This window comes from Eumetopias jubatus, unplaced genomic scaffold (genome assembly GCF_037043125.1).
Source record: "Eumetopias jubatus isolate StellerSeaLion01/CBP00866 unplaced genomic scaffold, mEumJub1_p1.0 scaffold_1, whole genome shotgun sequence".
Lineage (NCBI taxonomy): Eukaryota > Metazoa > Chordata > Mammalia > Carnivora > Otariidae > Eumetopias > Eumetopias jubatus.
Genome location: NW_028274807.1, coordinates 161,835,346 through 161,857,464, shown reverse-complemented (window position 1 = coordinate 161,857,464; position 22,119 = coordinate 161,835,346). Strand labels below are relative to the sequence as shown.

At 55.1% G+C, this 22,119-nt stretch overlaps 1 protein-coding gene across 3 annotated transcripts in view; it reads left to right on the top strand.

The window, feature by feature from the left end:
* Positions 1 to 1,017: 1,017 nt before the first annotated feature.
* The window catches only part of IQSEC1 (IQ motif and Sec7 domain ArfGEF 1), a 119,452-nt gene continuing 98,350 nt past the window's right edge, over positions 1,018 to 22,119 (top strand). The window contains exon 1 of one of the 3 annotated variants that reach the window (XM_028101562.2): positions 1,018 to 1,476. In XM_028101562.2, the coding sequence (XP_027957363.1) occupies positions 1,409 to 1,476 (68 nt within the window). In that variant the 5' untranslated portion in view covers positions 1,018 to 1,408. Of the gene's footprint in view, positions 1,477 to 7,410; positions 7,492 to 7,583; positions 7,707 to 22,119 lie in introns of those variants that run through there. The other 2 variants (XM_088027067.1, XM_028101569.2) reach the window with 2 other exon arrangements.

Sequence of the window (22,119 nt, the reverse complement as noted above, 5' to 3'; positions counted from 1 at the left end):
TACGGCTGTATGCCCAGGGCCTTGCAGGGTGCGGGGGGCTGGACCCACCTGACCCTGGGGAACTTCCTGGGGGCTACGGGTGGGTAGAAGTAGATTCTGTGAACGCTGACCTTGAGCTGTGAGTCATTGTCCCTAGGGGCTCTGCCTGGGAAGCCCCAGCTGCCTACCCTGGGCTGGGCCCAGGAGCAGCTGGAGGGGAGAGGGGTGGGGAACAAGGGCGGGGGCTGCAGCTGGGACCCCGGTCTGGAAATGCCCCAGACCCAGCTCGGGCCCAGCCCCCACGGCTGCTCAGAGGGGTCAAAGCCCTCCGCCCCCCTCCACTCCCCACCTCTACCCAGAAATGCTGCGCCTGGAGCCAGACTGCCACAGCACAAAGCCCACCTCCCCCGCTTCCTAGGGCTGTGACCTGGGGTGAGTGACTTTCCCCATCTGTGCCTCAGTTGCCTCAAATATCAAACGGAGCCGATGATCAAATCCACTTCATAAGGCCATCGGGAGAACTGAATGTGCCCGTTCTGGCCCTGTGGAGAGCTTAGACCCGTGCCCAGGATTCCGTGAGCCCAAGGCGGTCAGGGAAACTTAAGGTCAAAGGGGCCGGCCACATACAGCATCATCTGTCACACAGTAAGGAAGTGGCCTGGCCAGGCCCAGGAACTTTGTCTCTCCCAGCAGATGGAGACCCTCTTGGGCCAGCCACTCTCCCAGGCCGCAGCCCTGACTTTGTCTTTCTTTTGTGTCCCATACACCCCAGGCTTCCCCCAGGATCCAAGCAGGCAGAGCGGCCCCTTTCCCTGTCCTGGCCAGCTCCTGGCCCGCCGCTTGGGGTGGGCCGGGCTGGGCTGGGCTGGCTGCGGGGCGGGTGTTGAGTTTAGGCCTCTGGGGAGATGGGGGAGGATGTGGGCCCGCCCTCGCCTCCCCGCCCACCTCCCTCCCTCTCAGGCTCAGCCTCTCCCCTCCCAGGCCAGCCTCTGGACACAGGACCGGCGCTCTCCTTCACTGGGCAGACGCCCCTCACCCGTCCCACCCCGAGTGACTCACTGCTCCCCTGGCCCACAGCCCACAGCCACTACTGTCTCCTGGCAGGAGGCAGGCGCAAGGTTGTGCCGAAGCCACGGGGTCTGGTGCGAGAGGGCCACTCAGCCAGGAGGGGCTGCAGCAGCCCGACGGGCCAGCACACAGAGGCTGGCCTGGGGCAGCAAGGCCGGTGGCTGGGACTGACAGTGGCCTGTGGGAGCCCGCGCCTCCCCCTCTCCCCTGGCTTGTAGCCCTTGTCTCTCTTCTTCCCACCATGAAGAAGGAAGTGACCTGAGAGCCAGCAAAGACAGCCAGCCCCTGGCAGGGAGGCGACCAGGGTCAGAGGGCTGTGGCCCTGGGTCCCTCAGCCGCTGGCTCTCCCAACTAGCCAGGCATGAAGGGTGGCGGCAGCGCCGTGTGGAGCCTTATGTGGAAGTACTGCATCTCCGTGAGGACCCTCAGGTACTCGGGCCGCGCGCGTGTGTGTGCCTGTGTGGACGCGGCTCTGCCTGGCCATCGCCTGGTGGCAGGGAGGCTGGGCACCGGGCTGGCCGATTTGCACAGACTCTGTGAGCCCTGGGACAGCTCCAGCCTGGCGGGAGCAGGGATGGAGGGCAGGAAAGCTCATGCCTGGAGCCCTCCGGAGAAACTCAGAATCTCTAGTGGGGAGGGAGGGAGGCAGGAGTGTGGAACAGTAGTGGGGAGTGTGCGGGCATTTGGCTGGGCCCCGGCGTGCCCGCAGGAGGATGCCAGCGGCAGGTACGGTATGGCTGGCAGACTCCCACGGGCACTGGGCACAGCCGAGTGACCTTGGCCCTGTCTCCTAGCCTCTCTGAGCCTGTTACCTGTCAGTGAAATGGGGCCCACGCTCGTTCCTTCAGAGTGCGGCGTGGGGCAATTTCCTGTGCCTGTCCGGGGCAGTTGCCGAGTGGCTGAGAACTCAGCCTGGACGCAGGCACCAGGCCGCCCGAGTTTAAAACTGGCTTTGGCGTCATCAGCGGCATGAAGTGGCTTCATCTCTGCAGCCAAAGCTTCCCACCTGCAGATCCTTACAGGATTCGCGTAGGCTTAAATGAGGTGGTGTACAAAGAACAGGGCCTGGCGCACGGCCAGCGCTGGGTAAGCCTCAGGTGTGATTACCGCTGCTCTTGTTCTCGTCCTTCCCCTTCACCAGATGGACGGACGGGGAGGGGTGCCTCGACTGGGGGCGTTGTGCACGCCAGCGCGCATGGAGGCAGAACAGGGCTCTTTGCGCCCTGGGGAGGGGGCCTGTCCCCGGGTTGGCGCCAGCCCCTGCACCTGCTGAAGGGATTCAGACCAGGGAGCAGGGAGCTGGATCCTGTGTGATCTCGGGCAAGGCTGGGTCTTGTCTGTAAAGGGGGATTAGGTGGGGCCAGGGTTTATATGGGAGGGGCTTAGAGGCAGCTGCTTGGAAGGGCTTGGAAGACATCTATTTAGATACCACCTAAGGGCGTATTTGTTACCAAGGGGAGGTTTTACAAAGGCTAAGAGATTGGAAGAGGCTCCCTCTTTCTTCCCACCTTCATCACCTACTTTATAAACTATATAAACTTTCTCTTCCTTTCTTCCTTCGTTCCTTTCCAAAATATTTGTGACCGTTTATAGGAAATACATACGATAAATCAAATAAAAACATCAGGACCAGGATAAGCACAATATAGAACAGAATGTCATGATCTAGAAGAAAAAAAATAGAATGGGACAGAGAAATAAGCAGGGTCCTGAGGTCCTTCTGTAGAGATGAAAATTGCTGAGCTTCCTGGCAGCCAAAGAGAAAAGGGAAACCTAGCCCCTCAGCCCACACTCACTGTGATAGGAAACCATCATTACAGTGGCCACAGTTGTCTTTGCTGCTGGGTGAGAGGGTCTGGGACCCTGGGCCTCTGGGCCTGGATAGATGGGTGGGTGAAGGTGGGAGGCATGGCAGGGATAGGCCTTGGGGTCTGGCTTTAGGAAAACAGGGCAGACAGTGAGGGTGGAGGCATTCTCTTGGATGCGGATGTAGCTGGCTGTGGGAACAGAGAGGAAAGTTCGCCCCAAGAGTGAGTCAGTGGCCACCTGTCCCTCCTTAGACCCTGGGATAGACCTCCTCGGGTTGGCACCTCGGCGAGGCAGGCCATGTCAGGGGGTGAGTCCCCCGGCTATGGTGAGTGTGCTGTGTGCCTTTCCCTCCAACCTCAGCTGGATTTCCCTGTGTCTCATTCTCTCCTGCGGTCTCTGGGGATTGGCACTATGGAAACCTCAAGGGTTGTTTACAGGATGCAGGGGGCCTAGCACTGGGAGGCCCGGCCATGCTCTGCCAGAGTCTCACCCAGTCCAAGGAGGAGTAGCCCAGCCTCGCAGGGCCTGGTAGATCAGCCGCTCCGTGCCTGAATTCCCTCAATCTACAGCGCGGGGTTAACGGCACAGGGGATAATTACCAGTCAGGGCTGTTGGGGTAGAGACTTGCACAGCTCATGGTAAGTGCTCCAAGAGTGTCTTTTTGGCCTGATAGCCCAACAGTGGCGATGGGCAGGCCTGCATCACAGGGCTGATAGGAACACTGGTGGGGTGGCTGCCTTACCCTCAAACACAGCGCCAGGTGGGTGTGGACCCCATAATTGGCACTGGGTTGGCCCCAAACCCCCACTTAGCACCTGTAAGTACAGGGCACCTCCATGCTTAGCTGGGGAAGATGGCTCTTAGGGCGCTCCGGGAGACTTGCTCTGCTCTCTGGACCCCCACCCCATTTTGTTGGGAGGCCACCAAGAGGACTGAGGTGACTCCCCGAGTCGGACAGACAGATAGAAGGACAGAGCAGGCCCTTGGTGGGATCCCAGCCCCCCTCAGCGTCAGGGAAGACCTGAGTCAGCAGGTCTGCGGCCTGAGGCGGGGCTGGCGGCAGCCACAGTGACAAATTGGAGGGTTGCAATCAGACAGCACATAGTTTTCCACTTGCGTCTTCAGATTCCCCTCCGCCTGAGTCCGTCGCCCCTGGCCCAGACCCGCTTACGTCTGGAAAAGCAAGAGGTGTGTGTGGGGAGCAGGCTGCCGGCCGGCCAGCCCTGGCCCTTTGCCCAGGGGTTCAGTGACTGCAGCCCAGAAGCCAGGGGCAGGGTCTCTGGGCCTTTGGCCCCAGATCTCCGAGAGGGAACCCGACACCTAGGAGCTGTGCACACCGGGGCCCAAAGCCAGAGACGGTAGGTTATAGGATGTGCGTTTTGGGGTGAGTTGCTAAATCCCTCTGGGCCTATTTCCTTGGGTAACGTGCCAGCGAGGTGGTTCAGGGGAAGATCACGAACGGGTTCCGTTGGCCGGCACCCAGCGGCGTGCCTCCCTGTGACGCTTGTTCCCTTTGTCCTCCTGAGTCTCAGCGTCGGAGTGCTGGAGTAGGGAGAAGTCCAGCTCGGCCGTCAGGCCTGCCTGAGTTCGAACCCCAGTCCAGCCCCTTTGTACTGTGTAAGCGACTTCCAGGGCTGTTGTGAGATTAACTGAGTCAAGGCCTTGGGCCTGCCCGGGCAGGCTAGGTGCCGCTCGGTGGCTCTGTCTCTGAGCAAACACCTCCAAGCTCCTATCTGTCATAGGCTTTAGTCTGTGGCATCAGTAGTCCTCAGCCTCTGGGGCCAGGCTGGAAAATCACTTTTGCATCTGGTGTTATTTTGGGAACGACAGATCGTTTTGTGCCTTGAGGGCCAATGGGGCGTTTGAACCGCCTGGTGGGCAGAGGCAGCCCACTTGGGGGGCTGGTGGAAGTGGGGCGGGGGGTTCTGCTGAGCAGGCCCCCCCCTCCCCTGCTGAGGTGCATCTGGGGAGGAGGGCTGGGGAGCAGCTGACAGCCAGGCTCTGGGAGCTTCCAGGGAGCTTCCCGGACAATTAGCCATCTGATGCCCTCTGCGGGAGGCCGTGTGCACACACCTCCTGGGACAGGGAGCTCTCCGCCCCACAGCCTGGGCCAGGCCTGGGGAGCTCCAATGCAAGGAAATTCTTTCCCACTTGGAGCGGACACCCCTCTACCCCTCTTCCTGTGATGTGCCCCACCCCCCGACACACACTGGGAGGCCTGGCCCTGCTCTCTGGGGCCCCAGAGCATCTGCTTCCCTGTCCCGGGAGAGCCTGTAGTGGCCAGGATTCCCTGAGGCTGAGGACAGGGTCTTTAGTCCCCTCCCCACATCCTTCCCCTTCTGGACAGGCTATCCCTGTCCCTCCCTGGGCAGGGTCTGGAGCTGGGCATGGGGTGGGACGGGAGCTCCTAGGCGGGGCTCACCCAGCTGCCTCCACCCCTTGCATGGGCACTGCCCAAAGCACACATGGGTTCTTTTTTTTTTTTTTTAAGATTTATTTATTTGACAGAAAGAGACCCAGCGAGAGAGGGAACACAAGCAGGGGGAGCGGGAGAGGGAGAAGCAGGCTTCCCGTGGAGCAGGGAGCCCGATGCGGGGCTCGATCCCAGGACCCTGGGATCATGACCTGAGCCGAAAGCAGACGCTTAACAACTGAGCCACCCAAGCGCCCTGCACACATGGATTCTTCTGGTGGCTGCTTTACCCTTTCATACAGGGGACTTACCACCTCAGCCCTGCAGGCCTGCCTTCCTCTCCTCCTCCCCCCTTTTCCCCCTGCCCCTCCCCATGCTGCTCTGTTGCCCATCGCCCCCCATCCAGTCTTTGTGTGGGGCTGAAGCCCTCCTCTCGCCCTGGCACTGTGCCAGGTGCTCAGTGTCCAGCCTCACATCAGGCCAGCGGATGAGGGCAACCATCCCACTGGACAGAGGAGGAACCTGGGGCTCAAGGGCCTCAAGTTACTAGTCGCCAAGCTGGGTCACAGCCGAGGCCTTTCCTGGTGAGGGCAGCACGTGTCCTCTGAGCCGGGCAGGGAGATTGCACGGAAATCTTGCTGGAAAAGGCTTTGTTCAGTCAGCCAATAAATATTTATTTGCTGGGCCCCTGTTCCGCATCAGGCCTGTGCCCGACCCTGGGGATGTAGCAAGGAGTAAGGCAACGGCCCAGGCCCCACGAGGCCGACGGTTGGGGGGAGAGAAGCAGTAAACCAAGCAAATAGACGGAGGAAGGTGTCCTTGGACAGGGATTACAGGCAAGAAGATCAAACTGGGAGGGTGGATTGAGTGACTGGGGCCGAGAGGCCCCAGTCTGGATGGTCAGGAAAGGCCTCTCCCAACTGCCCACTGGCTGCAGAGCACGCAAACTAAATCTGTCCACACGATGGAATGCTACGCAGCCACGAGAAGGAATGAGGGGCTGCGATGTGTCATGACACGGAGCCACCTTGGGAATAGTATGCTGAGTGAGAGAAGCCGGCCACAAAAGACCACTGACAGCGGACGAGCCCACATAGACAGGAAGTGCTGATTGCCAGGGACTGGGGGCTACGGGGGGCACTAGAAGGGCTGCTTCATGCAAGCGAGGTTTCTTTTTGGGGATGATGAAAGTGTTCTGATCTTAGATCGGGGTGATGTGTGCACAACTGTGAATATACTGAAATCGTTGTACACCTTGAATAGGTGGATTTTATAGAACATGGATTATATCTCAATAAGACGGTCTTAAGAAGAAGAAAGAAGAAAGAAAGGCCTGTCTGAGGGAGTGGCATTGAGTTGAGAGTGGCAGGGAGGAGGGAGCTTATGAAGACCTGGGGGAGAGCATTCCAGGCAGAGGGAACAGCAGGTGCAAAGGCCCTGGTGTGTTTGAAGAACGTGGAGGAGACCCAGCCGGGGTCCAGGAGGGAAGGAATATGCAGTCCCCAAAGTCTGGCAGTGCCAGATCCTTGTGAGGACCTGAGAGTTTACTGGGGTAGGGGAGAGACAGGGCCGGGTTTAAAGCAGGATAATGACACGATGTACTTTCTGTTTTAAAACAATCACTGGAGCTGCTGAAGGAAATGAGACTGTGGAGGGGGAGGGGTGTGGGCTGGGGGACGTGACACCAGTCAGGAGGTATTGGCCACTGTCTAGAGGAGAGACGCTGACTGATACCCCGAGGAGACAGACTGGCAGAGGAGGGCAGTGGGAATTCAGATGGGAACAGATCACTCCCAGCTGGGGGTGAGGAGGCTTCCTGGAGGTGGGGCCAGGGCGGGGCCTCCGGGAATGGGGGTGGGCCAGGCAGAAGGGCTTTCCAGGGGACACCACCAGTGTGGGGGTGGGGAGCTGAGAGCACGGAGGCCATAGGGAGGTGAGGTGGAATGTCCGGCCCCTGCCACCCCAGTCCCAGTTGGGCCGGGGCCACCTGTCATGCGCCTTTGTCCTGCCTGCTTGGGCTGGCCCTCAGTGAGTGTCAGTTCCCCTGTGGCCAGAGCCCCAGGCTGGGCAGGCACTGTGAACAAAGCAGCCTCACCAGAAACTCGAGTGGCCTGAAACGTGATCGGCCACACGAGACTGGCCAGGGAGGGAGCTGTATTATTTATTGACCTGCCTGCTGAGGCCACTCGGACTGGCCGGACCTCGAAGGAGCCCACTGGGCAGTGAGTGTCTGGGGCCCAGTCAGAGGTGGGCGGGGGCCCCAGGGTGCCTGGCACCCTCTCCCCAGGGCGTGGTTTCCTTGATGCTGGCTGAGCAGGGAGGAAGTCAGACATCAAGCCCTGCAGTGGGGAGGGCCCAGAGCTCGTCCCCAGGGGCCGTGGAGGCAGGCAGGGTGCTGGGGCTCCAGGAGGACCTCCACCCTCTCCCCTGTGACACTGTGAGTACCAAGCAGATAGCCTGGGGGAGGGAGAAGTTTGCAGCCGCCTGAGAAACCTGTGAGGGGCCGCTGATGGTCAGGGCAGCCGGCTGGGGCAGGGTCTCTGGGGCTCTCATCGGTGTGTTTGATGTTTCTCGCAACTGTTTTCTGTAACCTCTCCTCACTGCTTGGATGGCACAGAGGCCCAACCGGGGCCCAGAGAACCTCAGGGGTTTCCCCGAAGCTGCCTACAAGGGCAGCTTCAGCCATGGGAGGGAAGTTCTTTCACTCCCCTGGGCATTAGCCCAGCCCCAGGCCCCGGTGGGGATGGAAGGTCGAGGGCCCCTCATAACTACCCCGAGAAGGAACCACACCCATTTTCCAGCTGAGTAAACTGAGACCCACAGAGGTTGCACACTTGCCGAGGGCCCCTGCAGTGTAGTTGGTGCAGTTTCTTTCCCCACTGCTACCCCTTCACCCCACAGAGCGTAAACTTTGAGCACGAGGAGGCCCAGGGCAGAGGGAGCAGAAGCTTCTTTCAAAATGATCCAGAGTAGAATCTTGAGGATCTGCAGCTTCCCCAGGGCCGGGAGGGACTTCGAGACAGCCCCCGGGTGGATGGGCAGCTCTGGACACACAGAATGAGAGAGATTCAGTGAGCCTCTTTGGTGCTGTCCCTTGGGAAATCCCCTTGAGCAACATGGGGAGCCTGGGGCCACCTGCCCCTCAGGGAGATTCCCCACCGAGCTCTGCTTCCCCATCTAACCCCACTACAGCCCTGGAGAGGACAATGGCTAGCACCCTTGGTTATGTGGGAACTCAGGCACAGAGATGTTGGGAGATCTGTGCAATGTCCCACAGCAGGTGTAAGCTGGGCTGCTGGGGCTTGAACCCAGAGTGACTCCGAGCCCCTCAGTGCATCATGCAATCTCTGTCTGGGGTGAATGACCCCATGAATAACCCATCACTAGGTCTCAGTTTTTCCAATCGTAGCGGGTTGGACTCCAGTGCTGAGGAGGGTGCTGCTATCCGCCCCCCTGGCCTCTGGGAGCTGGGGCTGACGTCATGGTGGGTTTGTCTGCAGGAGTGAGAGCCCCTGGGGTGGCTCTCTGTTCTCAGGTCAACAAAGCCTTCCTCTGCCACATCGGTAGAAACCCCTGATGACCCCAGTGAGCCAGGGGGGCCGTGGGAGGACCCTGGGGTGGTCAGGCAGCTCAGAGCCCAGGGCTCTGGCCTCCAGTTCAGTGGTCTCCAGCAGCTACCTGTCTTTGTTGGGCTCCAGGGTGCAAGCTGGGGAGCCTGGCCAGGTGGGTGCTGGCACCTGTCCTGGAGGGAGGCCCATTTCAGTTCTGAGGGTAGGGCAGAAACAGCGGGACCAGGAGCCAGGACAGCTGGGCTCACCTGGGATCCAGACAGGCTCCTTTCTTTCCTGAGTCCTCATGTGCTCACCTGTGAGCAGCCAGGTGGAGTCAGGAGCCGTGAAGCATTCCGTGAGTCCTTGCAGGGCTTCAGGCTTGTCATTCATTCATTAATTCAATCATTCGACAGACTTACAGAGCACCTGCTGCAGGCCAAGCACCATCTTATCTCTGGGGCTACAAAAGTGATCAAGCAGAGGAGGCTGCAGGAGGAGGGTGTACATGGCGGGGGTTGGGGGGCGTACCTGGTTGGGTGTGTTTTGTTTTCATAGATACATATCACCTGTTAGGAAACAAAACCAGCCAGCATACCAGATTCATGATTTCATAGCTACCAATGCTTAGGATGAAGCAAACTTACCAAATGAAAAAGCGAGTGGATTTGAAGTTGATCTAGAGAGCAGGCGGTGGACAGAGAGGGCCGGAATCGTGCACGCGGCTGTGGGCGCCTGGGGCTCTCAGCAGAGGCCGGGCGAGCAGGGGACTGAGCTTTGCTGTCTCCCTAGGGGGAGTCTGGGCTTTGAGGAGAGACGTGGGACTTCCACAGATGCTCCTTCCCCTGAACCTTCTGGAAGTGGCCAGACCAAGTCCCACTTAATAACGTGACTGTTTCAGTTTGGCTCTGCTCAAATAGGTCTCTCACACCCGACAGTCACATTGGGCCTCCAAGTGGGCTCCCGCTGCAGAGATGTCGGCGTCCAACAAGCGCCGGTTTGGGTCCTAGCTCCGCCTGTCCACCCATCCGCCCGCATGAGTCTAGTCAAGCCACAGGCCTTCCCCGAGCCACCAGCTGCTTGAACATGAAAGACTGTTTCATGGCACCAAATAAGCTCAGGTTGACGGCCCTCTCCTGTCCCTTCCCCTGCCACACCTTGAAGAGCCTGCATCCTTTGAGGCACGGGGGTTTTCCTCAGGCCTTCTCTCTGGGGATTGGACTTGGGTGGGACACAGGGTCCAGGAAGCCAACTCGGGCCCTCCCACCTCCCGGGGACCTGGCAGTCTCATCCTTTCGGGAGCCCCCCTACCCCTGGGCTCAGAGCTGGCAGACGCAATGCAGGTCTCCTACCCCTGTCATTAGAGAGCCAGAGCAGCGTGGCCTTCAGAAGTCCAGCACAGATGTGGGGTTACTGCCAAGATGGGAGGCCTGGCCAGGCATGCACGCGGCCCCCAAGCTGGGGAAGGAGTTTGCCGAGCACAGCATCTGCAGGAGTCAGACAGGTGAGGGCAAGTTCGAGGGTCCACACTGCATCCTCCCCTCAGAGTCCTTTATGGGCCAGGCCAGTGTTAGGCGCTCTTGGGCCTTCTGCCTGGATCTACGAGGGAGGGGCCATGAGCTGCATTTGAGGGATGAGCCAACCAATGCCCAGAAATCCATATCAGTGTGATTTCAGCTGCTTCTGGGAAAGAAGTAAAAGGAGTCTGGTCAGGCTGGGTGGGGTGTCCAGGCTGTAGCCGCCCTGAGGGGGGCATCAAGGCAGCTGTCAGCTGGGGCTTGGGCTCTAGGGCCATGAGGAATGCTTCTGGGAAAAGTCAGGCTGCTGAAGTAGGTCGAGAGCCTAGACTTTGGTGTGAGTCTCAATTCTGCTACTTTCTTAGCCATTTGACCTTGGATTAGCCTCAGGTTAGCCTCAGTCGGTCAGTGAGGACCCTTCTGGTTGCTGGTGAGAGGAAATCCAAATCAAACAGGCTTAAGCAGAAGGAGGGCTTCGTTAGTTCATGGAACCGAAAAGTCTGGGGTGGGGGATAAACTAGCTTCAGGAACGGCTGGATCCAGCAGTTCAGTTTATGTAACGGATTTGGACTTCTCAACTCTCACCTCTGCTTTCCTTCCTACCGGCTTCATTTTGAATCAGGGCTGCTCCATGTGGGGTCCCCAGCTCCGTGCTTGGCATGTAGGGAATGCTCCCCAGCCCAGCAACAGGCCAGCTTCAGGGGCCAGGCTGCCATGAGCAACACATTATCTGTCTTAGGGATGTTGACAGTACCCTGGGGGAGATGGGACAAGAAAAGAGGAAATTACCATACAGGGTGATCAGAGCTGAGACCGATGTGCACTCCAAAGCCCATGGGAGACCAGAGGAGGAATGTCAGAGTTCACATCTGGATGGGTTCCCCAAAGTCTTCCTAGAAGATATGACAGCTGGACTAGGTTTTGAAGGTGAAGGAGGAGTTGGTCTGGGGAATGAGGAGTGAGGGAGCGGGAGCCCTGGGGTTCAGTGTGGAGTTCGGGTTGCCTCAGGACCCACACACAGTGGGGCTGGCCAGGCTGTGCAGTTCCCGGTGAGGCTTAGGGGTCAGGATAGGTGGTGGGGGTGGGGGCAACTGAGCCTACCTACGCGTGAAAGATGGCTTTGGCTTCAAGGCAGCGAGGACAGGAAAGAATGAGCACGTAGTGAGCACCTACTGTGTGCCTGTAACTTTCCATATGTTGCCTCGTTCTGGCTACCTGATGCGCCCTGGAGGTACCTTATCCCCACTTTGCAGAGAATGAAACAGGTCCTAGAACAGAACTCCTTATCTGAGTCAATCAAACATATTTCCCCACAAACTTCAAATTTTGGACTTACCAGTTGGCCAGACTCAGTGACCTCTGACTGGCCATCGAGAGGCTACTGGGGTACCACCCCTGGCAGGGACATATGGGGAAGTGATTATGTTCAAAACAGTGACATGTTGAAACACCTTCCCAGCAGACTAACCACTAAGACTCCTATCACACAGGCAGCTGAAGCAAACACAGTAAATCTGAAACTTGATGTCTGCAAAATAGGGGGCACGTCATAGCCAGGGGCCAGGCACGAAGCCAGAGACCCCCATATTGAAGTAGGTATGGAGAGCCACCTGCTCATGAGCAACCAGAGGAACCCAGCTTGATTTTGAGCTTTAAGCGGCAAATTTTTAAACCGCTTCTGAGCTGCCCCACACAGTGTGTTCATTTGTAGCTGAGGTAAGTCAGGGAGAACATGGGGTGGCTCACCTATAAAGTGAGGGCATGCCCTATGCAATGACATCGAAAGAGCTCAATAAATGTCAAGGATTAGTATCCCCAAAGAAAAGAAATAGTCTCAATTTGATTATAGCATTTTAAAAATTGCTGTTTTTGCAGCCACAGACTTGAGCCAAATGGGAAATTGTTTGGTTCAGACTATACCCCCCCTTCTCCCCGCCCCGAGGGCAGGTACCTGGTCATTCAGTCCTGTGTCTGCTGGTCAAGCTTCAGGTTCAGGAAATGCACTTGGTGAGTTAAAACCAAATTTTGAACTTGTCAGATATTAAATGATCCAAGGTATTCTTTTTTATTTTTTTTTAATTTGTTTTAAAGATCGTTTATTTGAGAGAGAGCAAGCACTAGCAGGGGTGGGGTAGAGGGAGAGGGAGAAGCAGACTCCCCACTGAGCAGGGAGCCGGATATGGGGCTCCATCCCAGGACCCTGAGATCATGACCTGAGCTGAAGGCAGACACTTAACCGACTGAGCCACCCAGGCACCCCCAGGGTATTCATTTTTTAAATGAGATGGTGAGACAAAGCTTTTTGAAGAGAAAAAGAAAAAAAACTAGTGGACTATACCCCAGGGATACAGTTAGAAAGTGGAAGGAGGCCAGAGGTAGATGCCATTGGCATTTCGGAGTGGTGGAGGGATATTGAGAAGTTTCTGGGGGTGGGGGGGTGACCTCTGAGCCAGGTCTGGAGTGTGAGTGGGAACACTGGGCAAGTGGAGAGTGGGAGAGAATTTGGGGGGAACCTGTAGGTTGAGTGTCCATGGTGTGTTTGGAGAATAATCATCAGTCTTGGGTGGCATGGAGTCTGGAAGGATGAAGCCCAGAGCTGAGGCCCAGATGGAAGGCCGGTGAGGCCCAGAGCCCAGAGTGCTAGACTCAGTGGGCCCAGAGGAGCCCTCAGGGGTTTTGAAGCAGGGAGATGGTATTAACCAGCACTCTTTTGGTTGCATGTGATAAAAACAAACAAATAACAAAAGCAGATTGTCTCAAGCCAAAAGCTGAATTTATTGTCTTCTACTTCTGTAACAGTGAGGGCTTCAGGTACAGTTTGATTCAGGGGCTCAAACTCTATCTCCAGACACTGGCGCCTTTTTCTCTTTTTTCATCTCTCATGACTTCGCCAGCAGAAACAGTTCCAACAGAACTCCCAGAACAGACTCTCACTGGTCTAGCTGGGGTCACATGCCCATCCCTGGACCCTCCACTCTGGCAAGGGGGTGAAATATTCTAGAGATAGGGATGGAATTGGCTGATAAAACTAGATGGACTAAGAGTGGAGGAGGGGATTCCCCAAAGAATATCAGGGTGCCTCGCCTGAAGTGAGAAAGAGGCTGGGCAGACAGAAACATCCAGCATCCCCCCACTGTGAGCTGAGAAGCCCTGCCAGGCACTGTGCTAGGTGACCCGATGTGTGGCATCCCTTGGTGTCAGCCCCAGGAGGTAGGGTTTCTTATGATCCCTGTTTTGCAGATGAGAAAACCAAGGCTTAGGGACATAGAGTGGCTTGCCCAAAGTCACACCATTCGCAAATGGCCTCAGACCCCAAATCTGCTGGACTCAAAGCCTGGGCTCTTAACCATCTCTTCCACTGCCTTGGAGACACCAGATCTGAGTTCGAAGAGGGTGCCTTGGGAGCTAGAATGGAGGATGGAGTGGCAGGGGGGAGACCGGAGGCAGGGGATGGGACAGGAGGCTGGTGCCACCCAGATGGAGGGCAGGGGAAGGGGCCCTGAGAGACAGAGGTGCGGCGTGTCCCAATGCACTATCAGCCCTAGCTTTTATTGTTGTTTTCTTATGTAGATAAAGAAGTTGATCTAATCAGCAATATATCACACACACATATGCACACAGCAATTTGTATGTGTGCACACATGCATATGTACACATACACACATGCACAAACACACACACATAAGCGTGCTAATTATTTTGCCTCCTGGTTTCTGTTTTGGGCAATCTTAGCAGGAGAATGCAAGGTGTGAGGCTCCTGGGCCTGGAGGCTGGACCTCTGCTCAGGCTACAGGCACAGGGGCATTTCCTGGGGAATTTCCGGAGGAAGTGGTCAAAGGGAAGTAACCACCCACCTGGCTCAGGGCCAGGGTGGGGAGCGGGTGGGATGGGGAAACAGCCACTCTTCACTTCCCTTTTCAGCCCTAAGGCTTCCCAGGCAAGAGTCCCGCCTCCCTGATGACATCATACAGGTCAGAGGTCATTCTGCCCACACCCTCATCGCACAAAGGGAAAACTGAGGCAGCGGTGGGGGGAGCGGGGGGGCACAGCATGTCTCACCTTTGTCATCACCGAATGGGGAAGTCTGGCAGCCTGAGTACCCAGCCTAGATCGGCTGCTGCTTTGCTGTATGACCTAGGGCAAGTCACAGAGCTGCTCTGGGCCTCAGTTTTATATCTGCAAAATGGACCTGTAATTACCTCCCCAAGTGGACAAATGAGCAAAGCTTGGAAAAGTACCTGGGTGAGTGCCTGGCAGGTGTCAGTAAATGTTGGCTGTTACAGTTTCCTCCTTTGCACGGCGCACTCTCCTTTGTGCGGCTGTAGATCCTGGTCTTGGGCCCAGCTTTCTTCTCTCTCTCTCTCTCTCTCTCTAAAGATTTATTTATTTATTTGAGAGAGAGAATCTCAAGCAGACTCCACACTGAGTGCTGATCCCACGACCCTGAGATCATGACTTGAGCCAAAACCAAGACTTGGGTATTCAAACGACTGAGCCATCCGGGCGCCCTGAGACCCAGCATTCTGTGTATAAGCTATGTAGCTTTGGGCAAGTCACTTCACTTCTCTGGGCCTCCGGTTGCCTTATCTAGAAAATGGCTTACTAATCACCACCTCATGGGTCACTGCGAAGATTAACAGAATGCCCAGCCCCTGGGATGGGATTTTCTGGTGTGTGTCCTTCCCCCTGGGCAGCTGGACATTCGCCTGCCCCCATGGCTCCTCTTCCTGCCCTGGGAGCGTACCAAGTGAATTATTCTATTAATAAGTCATTCAGCTAGTATCTACTGAGCACCCACTGTGTGCCAGGCCCTGCTGAAAACAGTGGGGAAGTCAGACCCAGATCTCCTCCCCCTGGAGCTGTGAGGCTGCTGGGGGGAGGGAGACAGGAAATAAGTAAGCAAACAACTGAACAAGATACTTTCAGACAGTGCAGTGAGGAAGGTAAATGGGTTGATGAGGGGGGGAATAACTCGGTGGAGGCCACTTCAGTCAGATGGTCAGCAAGAGCCTCTCTGAGGAAGGCACCAGAGGACAAGGAGGTAGCCAGTAGAGATGCGGAATGGGCCTGACGGCAGAGGCAGGAGCACGATGGACAGCCACCAGGGAATTCAGACTCAAAGGAGAGAGGGGCTAGGGATTTCCAGCACTCCCTCCCCAGGAAGGGAGTCTGGGGGGGGGCCAGTGTGAGCCTGAGGGTCGCAGTTGGGGGATACTCCATTTCATGTGTTAAGCGTTTGCTGGAGGCAGGGCCAGCTGAGGTCCACCTGTGAACAATGATGGGGAGAGAGGACATGTCCAGCAACCTGGTGGTCACGAGCCACCTCTGCTGCTTGTCCTTGGAGCCCCAGACTGAGGGTGGCAGGTGGTGCTGGTAGAGGGCAACTACAGGAAAAGGCAGCTGGGTTCAGCCCCAAACTTCAGAACCTCTAAGAACCACATAAGTAACCACATTTCACCTTTGAGTACTGTCACAACCCTAGCCCAGACTTCCATGTGCCCAAGACAGGCCACTGCCCGTCCCCGGAGCCCTGGCCTCTCTGGAGACACAGGGACACAAATAATATCAGTTGGTTTTTGTGGAGCAGCGGTGTGTGCCGGGCACGGTTGGGCCCTTGACACAGATCATGGCATCTTCTGGTGTCTTGTGTTGTCATGGCGGGCTTTTCCACACTGGGGGGGGGGGGGGGGTCTGTTGGATATGACTGAGAACCAGTATGGAAAGCCTTTGTAGCTGGATTCTTTTTTTTTTTTTAAAGATTTTATTTATTTATTTGACAGAGAGAGCACAAGTAGGCAGAGCGACAGGCAGAGGGAGAGGGAGAAGCAGGCTTCCCGCTGAGCAGGGAGCCCGATGCGGGGCTCGATCTGAGGACCCCAGGATCATGACCCAAGCCGAAGGCAGCCGCTTAACTGACTGAGCCACCCAAGCGCCCCTGTAGCTGGATTCTAGGATGACTTTGTATAGGAAACACAAACTCTTAATGTCAAAAAAAAAAAAAAAAAAAAATTCTGGTGCTGAAATCCTAAAGATGTCTGTCCCTAAAGGGGGCTGCCCTAGTTTGAGCGCTGTTGACGCTGGCTCGTTCGTGGGTATAGAAAGCAGATGCTGGCCGTGGCACACTGAAATCCCCCAACTGAAGGGGAGAAGCACCCACTAACCCAAAGGAGGTCGTTTTCCTGCAACACTTGTAACAGCCCCACTTCATGGAGGAGGAAACTGACAGCGAGGTTCAGTCCCTTGGCCAAGTTCATTCAGTACTGTCACGGATGGGATCTGAACCCAGGCCGGCAGGACCCAGAGCTCCCAAGGGCTCCACAATGTGCCCCCTGTGCTCTGTCCGCCTCAACGGCAAGATCAGGTGTGCTCGTGGAGGGACCGGCACCTTCCCGGTCTACTGGGTTTATAGAAGGGTCGTGTCCCAGCTCTCTCTCCTATGGCTCCCCAGCAGGTGCAGCAGAGAAAGTCAGAGCTGGAAGGCCTTTAAGAAACCATCAAGCCATTCTCCCACAGGCCAGGGGATTCCGTGAGCTTGGCCGGGCAGGGGGTGTCAAGGTGGAGCCCATGACAAGCCTAACAAACTGGGGGCTCCTGACGAACAGTGATGGGGTGAGAGGTGGAGCCCCCGAAACAACAAGAGACACCAGAAGTCTGGGCTCGGTCCCAAACTTCAGTCCAGACTATGTAACAAGCCACATTTCATCTGCACACACAGATGCCCCAGATAAGCAGGCCACAGTGAGCACCTCAAGGCTGCAACATGGCACTCTGACACACCCGCGGGGTGACACAGGAGGGCAAAGGAAGGAGCCATGCGGCCTGAGGAGGCTTCCCAGCAGCCACCAGAACGACATGCCTGAATGTGTTTCGGGCCCTACTCAGTACTCGTTTAATTCTCGCAGCAACCCTAGGAGTATCCACCCTGTTTTGCAGATGGGGAAACTGAGGCCAGCCAAATCACTTGTCCACATTCCTTGCTAGCTGGAAAGGGGCTGCATCCAAATGGGGACCCAGAATTGAGCTTGCCTTTGGGAATTGGAGGGTTGACCACTGTAGTGGGTCAGGTAAGTGGAGAGGTGTTCACATGCTTCCCACCGTGGTGTCGGCCCACCTCCCAGGTGGCAGCTGGTCCCCAGCTGGTGCCCCCACTGCTCCATCATCTGGAGGCTGGATATGGCTGCTGGGCCAGTCATGGGAGAAAGGCCCCATCTGGTGCCTCTGGACAATATGTCCACTGAAGGCGGAGTCCTTTGCTGACAGCTCTTGTACCAGCCCCCCCGACCCCCATCCTTACTGCATGAAGATTTGTGATCCCTGCCTGTGTTGTGGCAGCCCCTTACTGGCTTCCCCTTGAGTTGGGAGTTGGAGGAGTGTCTGTGAGGTGTCTGCTGCCCTCAGGGTAGGGAGCCGGATAGCAGGGAAGACCAAGAAGCTGGACCTGAGGGAGGGCAGGGCCTGGTCAGGGTGACTTTGGGCAAATGTCTTTGTAAATGCACCAGGAGCAGCATGCTGCTGATCTAGAAACCCTCAGCACCCCGGCTCATCCAGTCCTGCCTGTGACCAGTTGGAGCCTACCTGGTCCACAATGCAAACCTCAGGGCATCTCCCCAAGGCTGTCTCCCTCTGGCCCCACTCAAGTCTCTGTTCTGTTTAAAGGGCAGATAAGTTCCCCCTGGGAGCCTCAGAGATTGCTCTTGGACACCTGGGCCCCCTGCCCACGGTGCAGGGAATGCTTCCACGCTGTGGTTCTGCTCCTGGGGCCACGGGCTGGCCCTGAGCTGACACTCCCAGACAGTCTCACTACCAATGAGTGTAGTGTACCTCTTTCATTTAACTGTATAACAAACCACCCAAAATGTAGCAACTGACGACAGCAATGATTTCTTATTGTGGATGGTGGTGCGGGTTGGAAAATCTGGGTGGTTCGGCTGGTCTCCAGGGGCTCACTCCTTTGCTGCACTCAGCTAGAGGGTCCGCTGCGCCTGGAAGTTCCGAGATGGCACCACTCACATGTCTGCATTTGGTGCTAGGGCACCCCAGTACTCCTCTACATGGCGCCTTGCCCCAGTGGGCAGCCATCTTCTGCACCTGGGGTCCCTTCTGTTCCCCTCCATGTGGCCCCCAGCAGGCGTCCACCTTCCATCCACTGAGGTCCAAGGGCAGCGTTCCGTGAAGATGAGTATGGAGCGGGCAAGCCTCTTGAGGCACAGCCTCAGAACCGGCCCAACCATCATCGCTTTTGCCACATTTGAGTGTACAAAGAAATCACGTGACCAAGGGAAACGGAAATAAACCCCCCTTTGGATGGGAAAGGGAGGGGACAAGTCCCACTGCAGAGGGGCCTGGACACCAGGATGGGGGAATTTGTGGCCATTATTTTGTATTCAGAGCGCATGTATCATTAGCAAGTTCTAAAGTCATTGTATACAAAGGCCCATGCCAGCCTGGTAAAATTACCCTTGAAGACCTGTCAGTTGCCCATAACATAGAGTCCCTGGTTTGTATACCCACCGGAAGTGTGTGGTCGCCGAGCCAGAGCAGATGAGGGAGCCAAGGCTTGCCCCGGCATTCCAGCCTTTGCGGTGAGGAGAGGACCCACAAATCCCTGCTGGGAATGCAGTGGGTCCAAACCACCTTCGGTGGCTCCATTCTGTGTTACTGGTAAGCCCATAGAGCTGCCCTGCCCCAGACCAAAGCCACTAGCCATATGGGGCTATTTAGATTTTAACGAGTTAAATGAAATTTTTTTAAAACTCAGTTCCCCATCTGCACTAGCCACGGTCCGGGTGCTCAGTGGCCGCAAGGCTAGCAAGTGGAGAGCAGGAGCAGCTGGCCTGAGCCCAGCTACGTCCCCTTCGTCCAGCAGCCCTTCTACCTGCCCGCCTTTGTGGTCACCCAGGTCTTGTGCTGGCTGCTTGGGACCCAGAAGGGATTCAGCCTTATCCCAGTCACTGCTCTTGAGGGTCTCCCTCCCAGTCTGCTGGGGGCAGGAGAAATGATAACCCATGGTACCAGGGTGTGAGCAGGACCGGCCCTGCTGGGCATCCCTCCAGCCCCTGGCTCCCACCCGCCCTGCTCTCAGGCAGCCAGGACCAGGGGTGTACTGAGCAGGGAGCCCGAGGTCCACCCGTCTGGAGCCAGCCCCTTGCTCCAACCCTGTCCTTCCCACTGTGAAGTAAGGCGGGGGGGGGGGGTCCAGGTGCACTCTCCAAGCTTTTCCAGTAAAAGCAGAATGCCTTTATATCACCAAAACTTGGGAAAAACCTCCCCACCCCCACGGTTAGTATCCATGGATGAAAAATTACAATAAGCCACCGAGAACCCATTTCAGATGAATTTGAAGTCTATGAATTTTATTCACAACAGCTTCTATTTTGGTTTGAAAGATGTTAATGTGTGAAACAGTATTTGTTTGGTCTACCAGCAGCATTGGGTGTGCATATGGGATGTAAGATCCCCTAAAATAATTCAGGGGCTCCCAGCTTGGGAATCCCTGAAATTTCCCGGATTGGACTAGGGGGAGGGGCACCTCATGATAGCTCTGCGTGGCCAGCACTTCGGCTAGCCTCTTGCTGGTTTTTGTAGTGGGAGGGGAGTGAGGTTCTCCCTCGACACCCTGTCCCCCCCATTCCTACACCCCTCCACACTCACAGCCTGCAGCCACCCTCCCTAGCAGCCGTTCTTCTGGTTCTGTTCTGAGCTCTACCTATCTGAGGTGACCCAGCATTTTTGCCCAGTCCCTCTAGGCTGTGGGCCCCAGTGTGCAAAAGCTGAGACCCTCTTTTCTGAGGGGACAGAATTTGACTTCCTTATAATCCAGGGGAACAGAGATGATTCAGACACCTGCTCTCCAGACTGGGGCCTGTGCAGAGCTGAGGGGTTTGCACACCCCCTTCCTCCTCCTGCAAGACCCTCCCCTGACCCCAGCTGAACCTCAGTGCCACGAGGGTAGGGACATTTATGTGTGTGCCCCAGTTGATTCCTGGCACATAGTAGGCACTCAAATATTTGTTGGATGAATGAATTAATGAATTAATGCTAGCTGAGAAGTACATAGGCATGTGTCCCAACCCTGCCCTCTGGCTTCTGGCTGTGTCTTTTTTGGTGGGGGGAGGGGTGAGTGATCTCAGAGACACGTGATGAGCAGGGGATACCCCCTATGGGAGTTGTGTTCACAACTAGATTGCTTTTTCTCCCTTTGGGGTCCATGGGTTTATTCTCAGGTCATTCACACAGTAATTCAGGTTCCACACAATAGTTTTTTTATGTGTGGTTTCTTTAAGAGTTGTAAGAGTTATTTTGTGATAATTTCAATCTTCAAGAAGACTTGTAAGAATAATACAAAAACAAACAAACAAACTTCTCCCCTGTACCCTTCACCCAAATTCATTATTACTAACGTTTTGCCAAATTCTGCTCTCTCACAATAATATTTTTCCCCCAGAACTATTTGAGAGGTCATTGCCAACATGCAACATGATGACTTTTACTCCTGAATAATACTTCGGCGTCTGTTTCCTAAGAACAAGAAAGAACATTCTGTCGCGTAAACATGGTTCAGTAGCCAAATTCAAGAAGTCTAACATTGACACCATACTGGGGTCTAATATATAATTTATAGTCACCTTTACCAGTTATCTCAGGAATGTCCTTCATGTCAAGTTTTTCCCTAATCTACATCTTGCATTGCATTCAGTCACCACTCATTCTCTTAAAACTTTATAAAGATGTCATTTACATCCTATAAAATCCCCTTGCCTTAAGTGTACAGTTTCATGATTATTAGAGATATTTACAGAGTTGTATAAACATCACAATTTTATTCTAAATCATTTCCATCACCCTAAAAAGAAGCCTCATTTCTAGTTTCCATCAAGGCTTTGTCCCGCTTCTAGCCCCTGATAACCACAAATCTACTTTTGGTCTCTATAGGTTTGCCTTTCTGAGCATTTCATTATAAACGGAATCATGCAATATGTGACCTTTGTGTCTAGCTTCTTTCACTTTAGCATCATGTTTTCCGGGTTCATCCATGTTGTAGAATGTAGCAGTAGTTCATCCCTTTTTATGGCTAAATAATAGTCCATGGTATGGATAGACCTGGTTGATGGACGTTAGGGTTGTTTCCACTCTGGGGTCTATTATGAATAATTCTGCTATTAATATTTGCATACAAGTTTTTTTATGTGGACATATGTTTTCATTTCTCTTGGGTAGGTATCTAGGAATAGAGTCCAGGGGTTCACAGGGTAACTCTCTAACTTTTTAAGAAACACCCAACTGTTTCCCAAAGTGGTGGCACTATCTTACTTTCCCACCAGCAGTGTAGGAGGGCTCTGATTTCTCCACATCCTTGTCAACAGCTGCCTGTCCTTTTGATGAGAGCCATCCTAGTGGGTGTGAGGTGCTATCTCACTGTGGTTTTGATTTGCATTTCTCTGATGGCTAGTGATGTTAAGCACCTTTTCATGTGCTTTTTGGCCATTCGTGTTATCTCCTTTGGTGAAATACCTATTCAGACGTTTTGCCCATTTTTTAATTGTGTCGTGTTCTTATTATTGAGTCACAAGAGTTCTTTTTATATTCTAAATACAAGTCTTTGTGGGGTGTTTTGTTTTGCTTTGTTTTTTGGTTATATGATTTGCAAACATTTTCTCCCAGTCTGTGGCTTAATTTTTTGTTTTCTTGATGGTGTCTTTTGAAATGTAATAGTTTTTAATTTTGATAAAGTCCCAATCTATCAATTTTTTCCTTTATTGCTTATGTGTTGGGTATCTAAGAAATC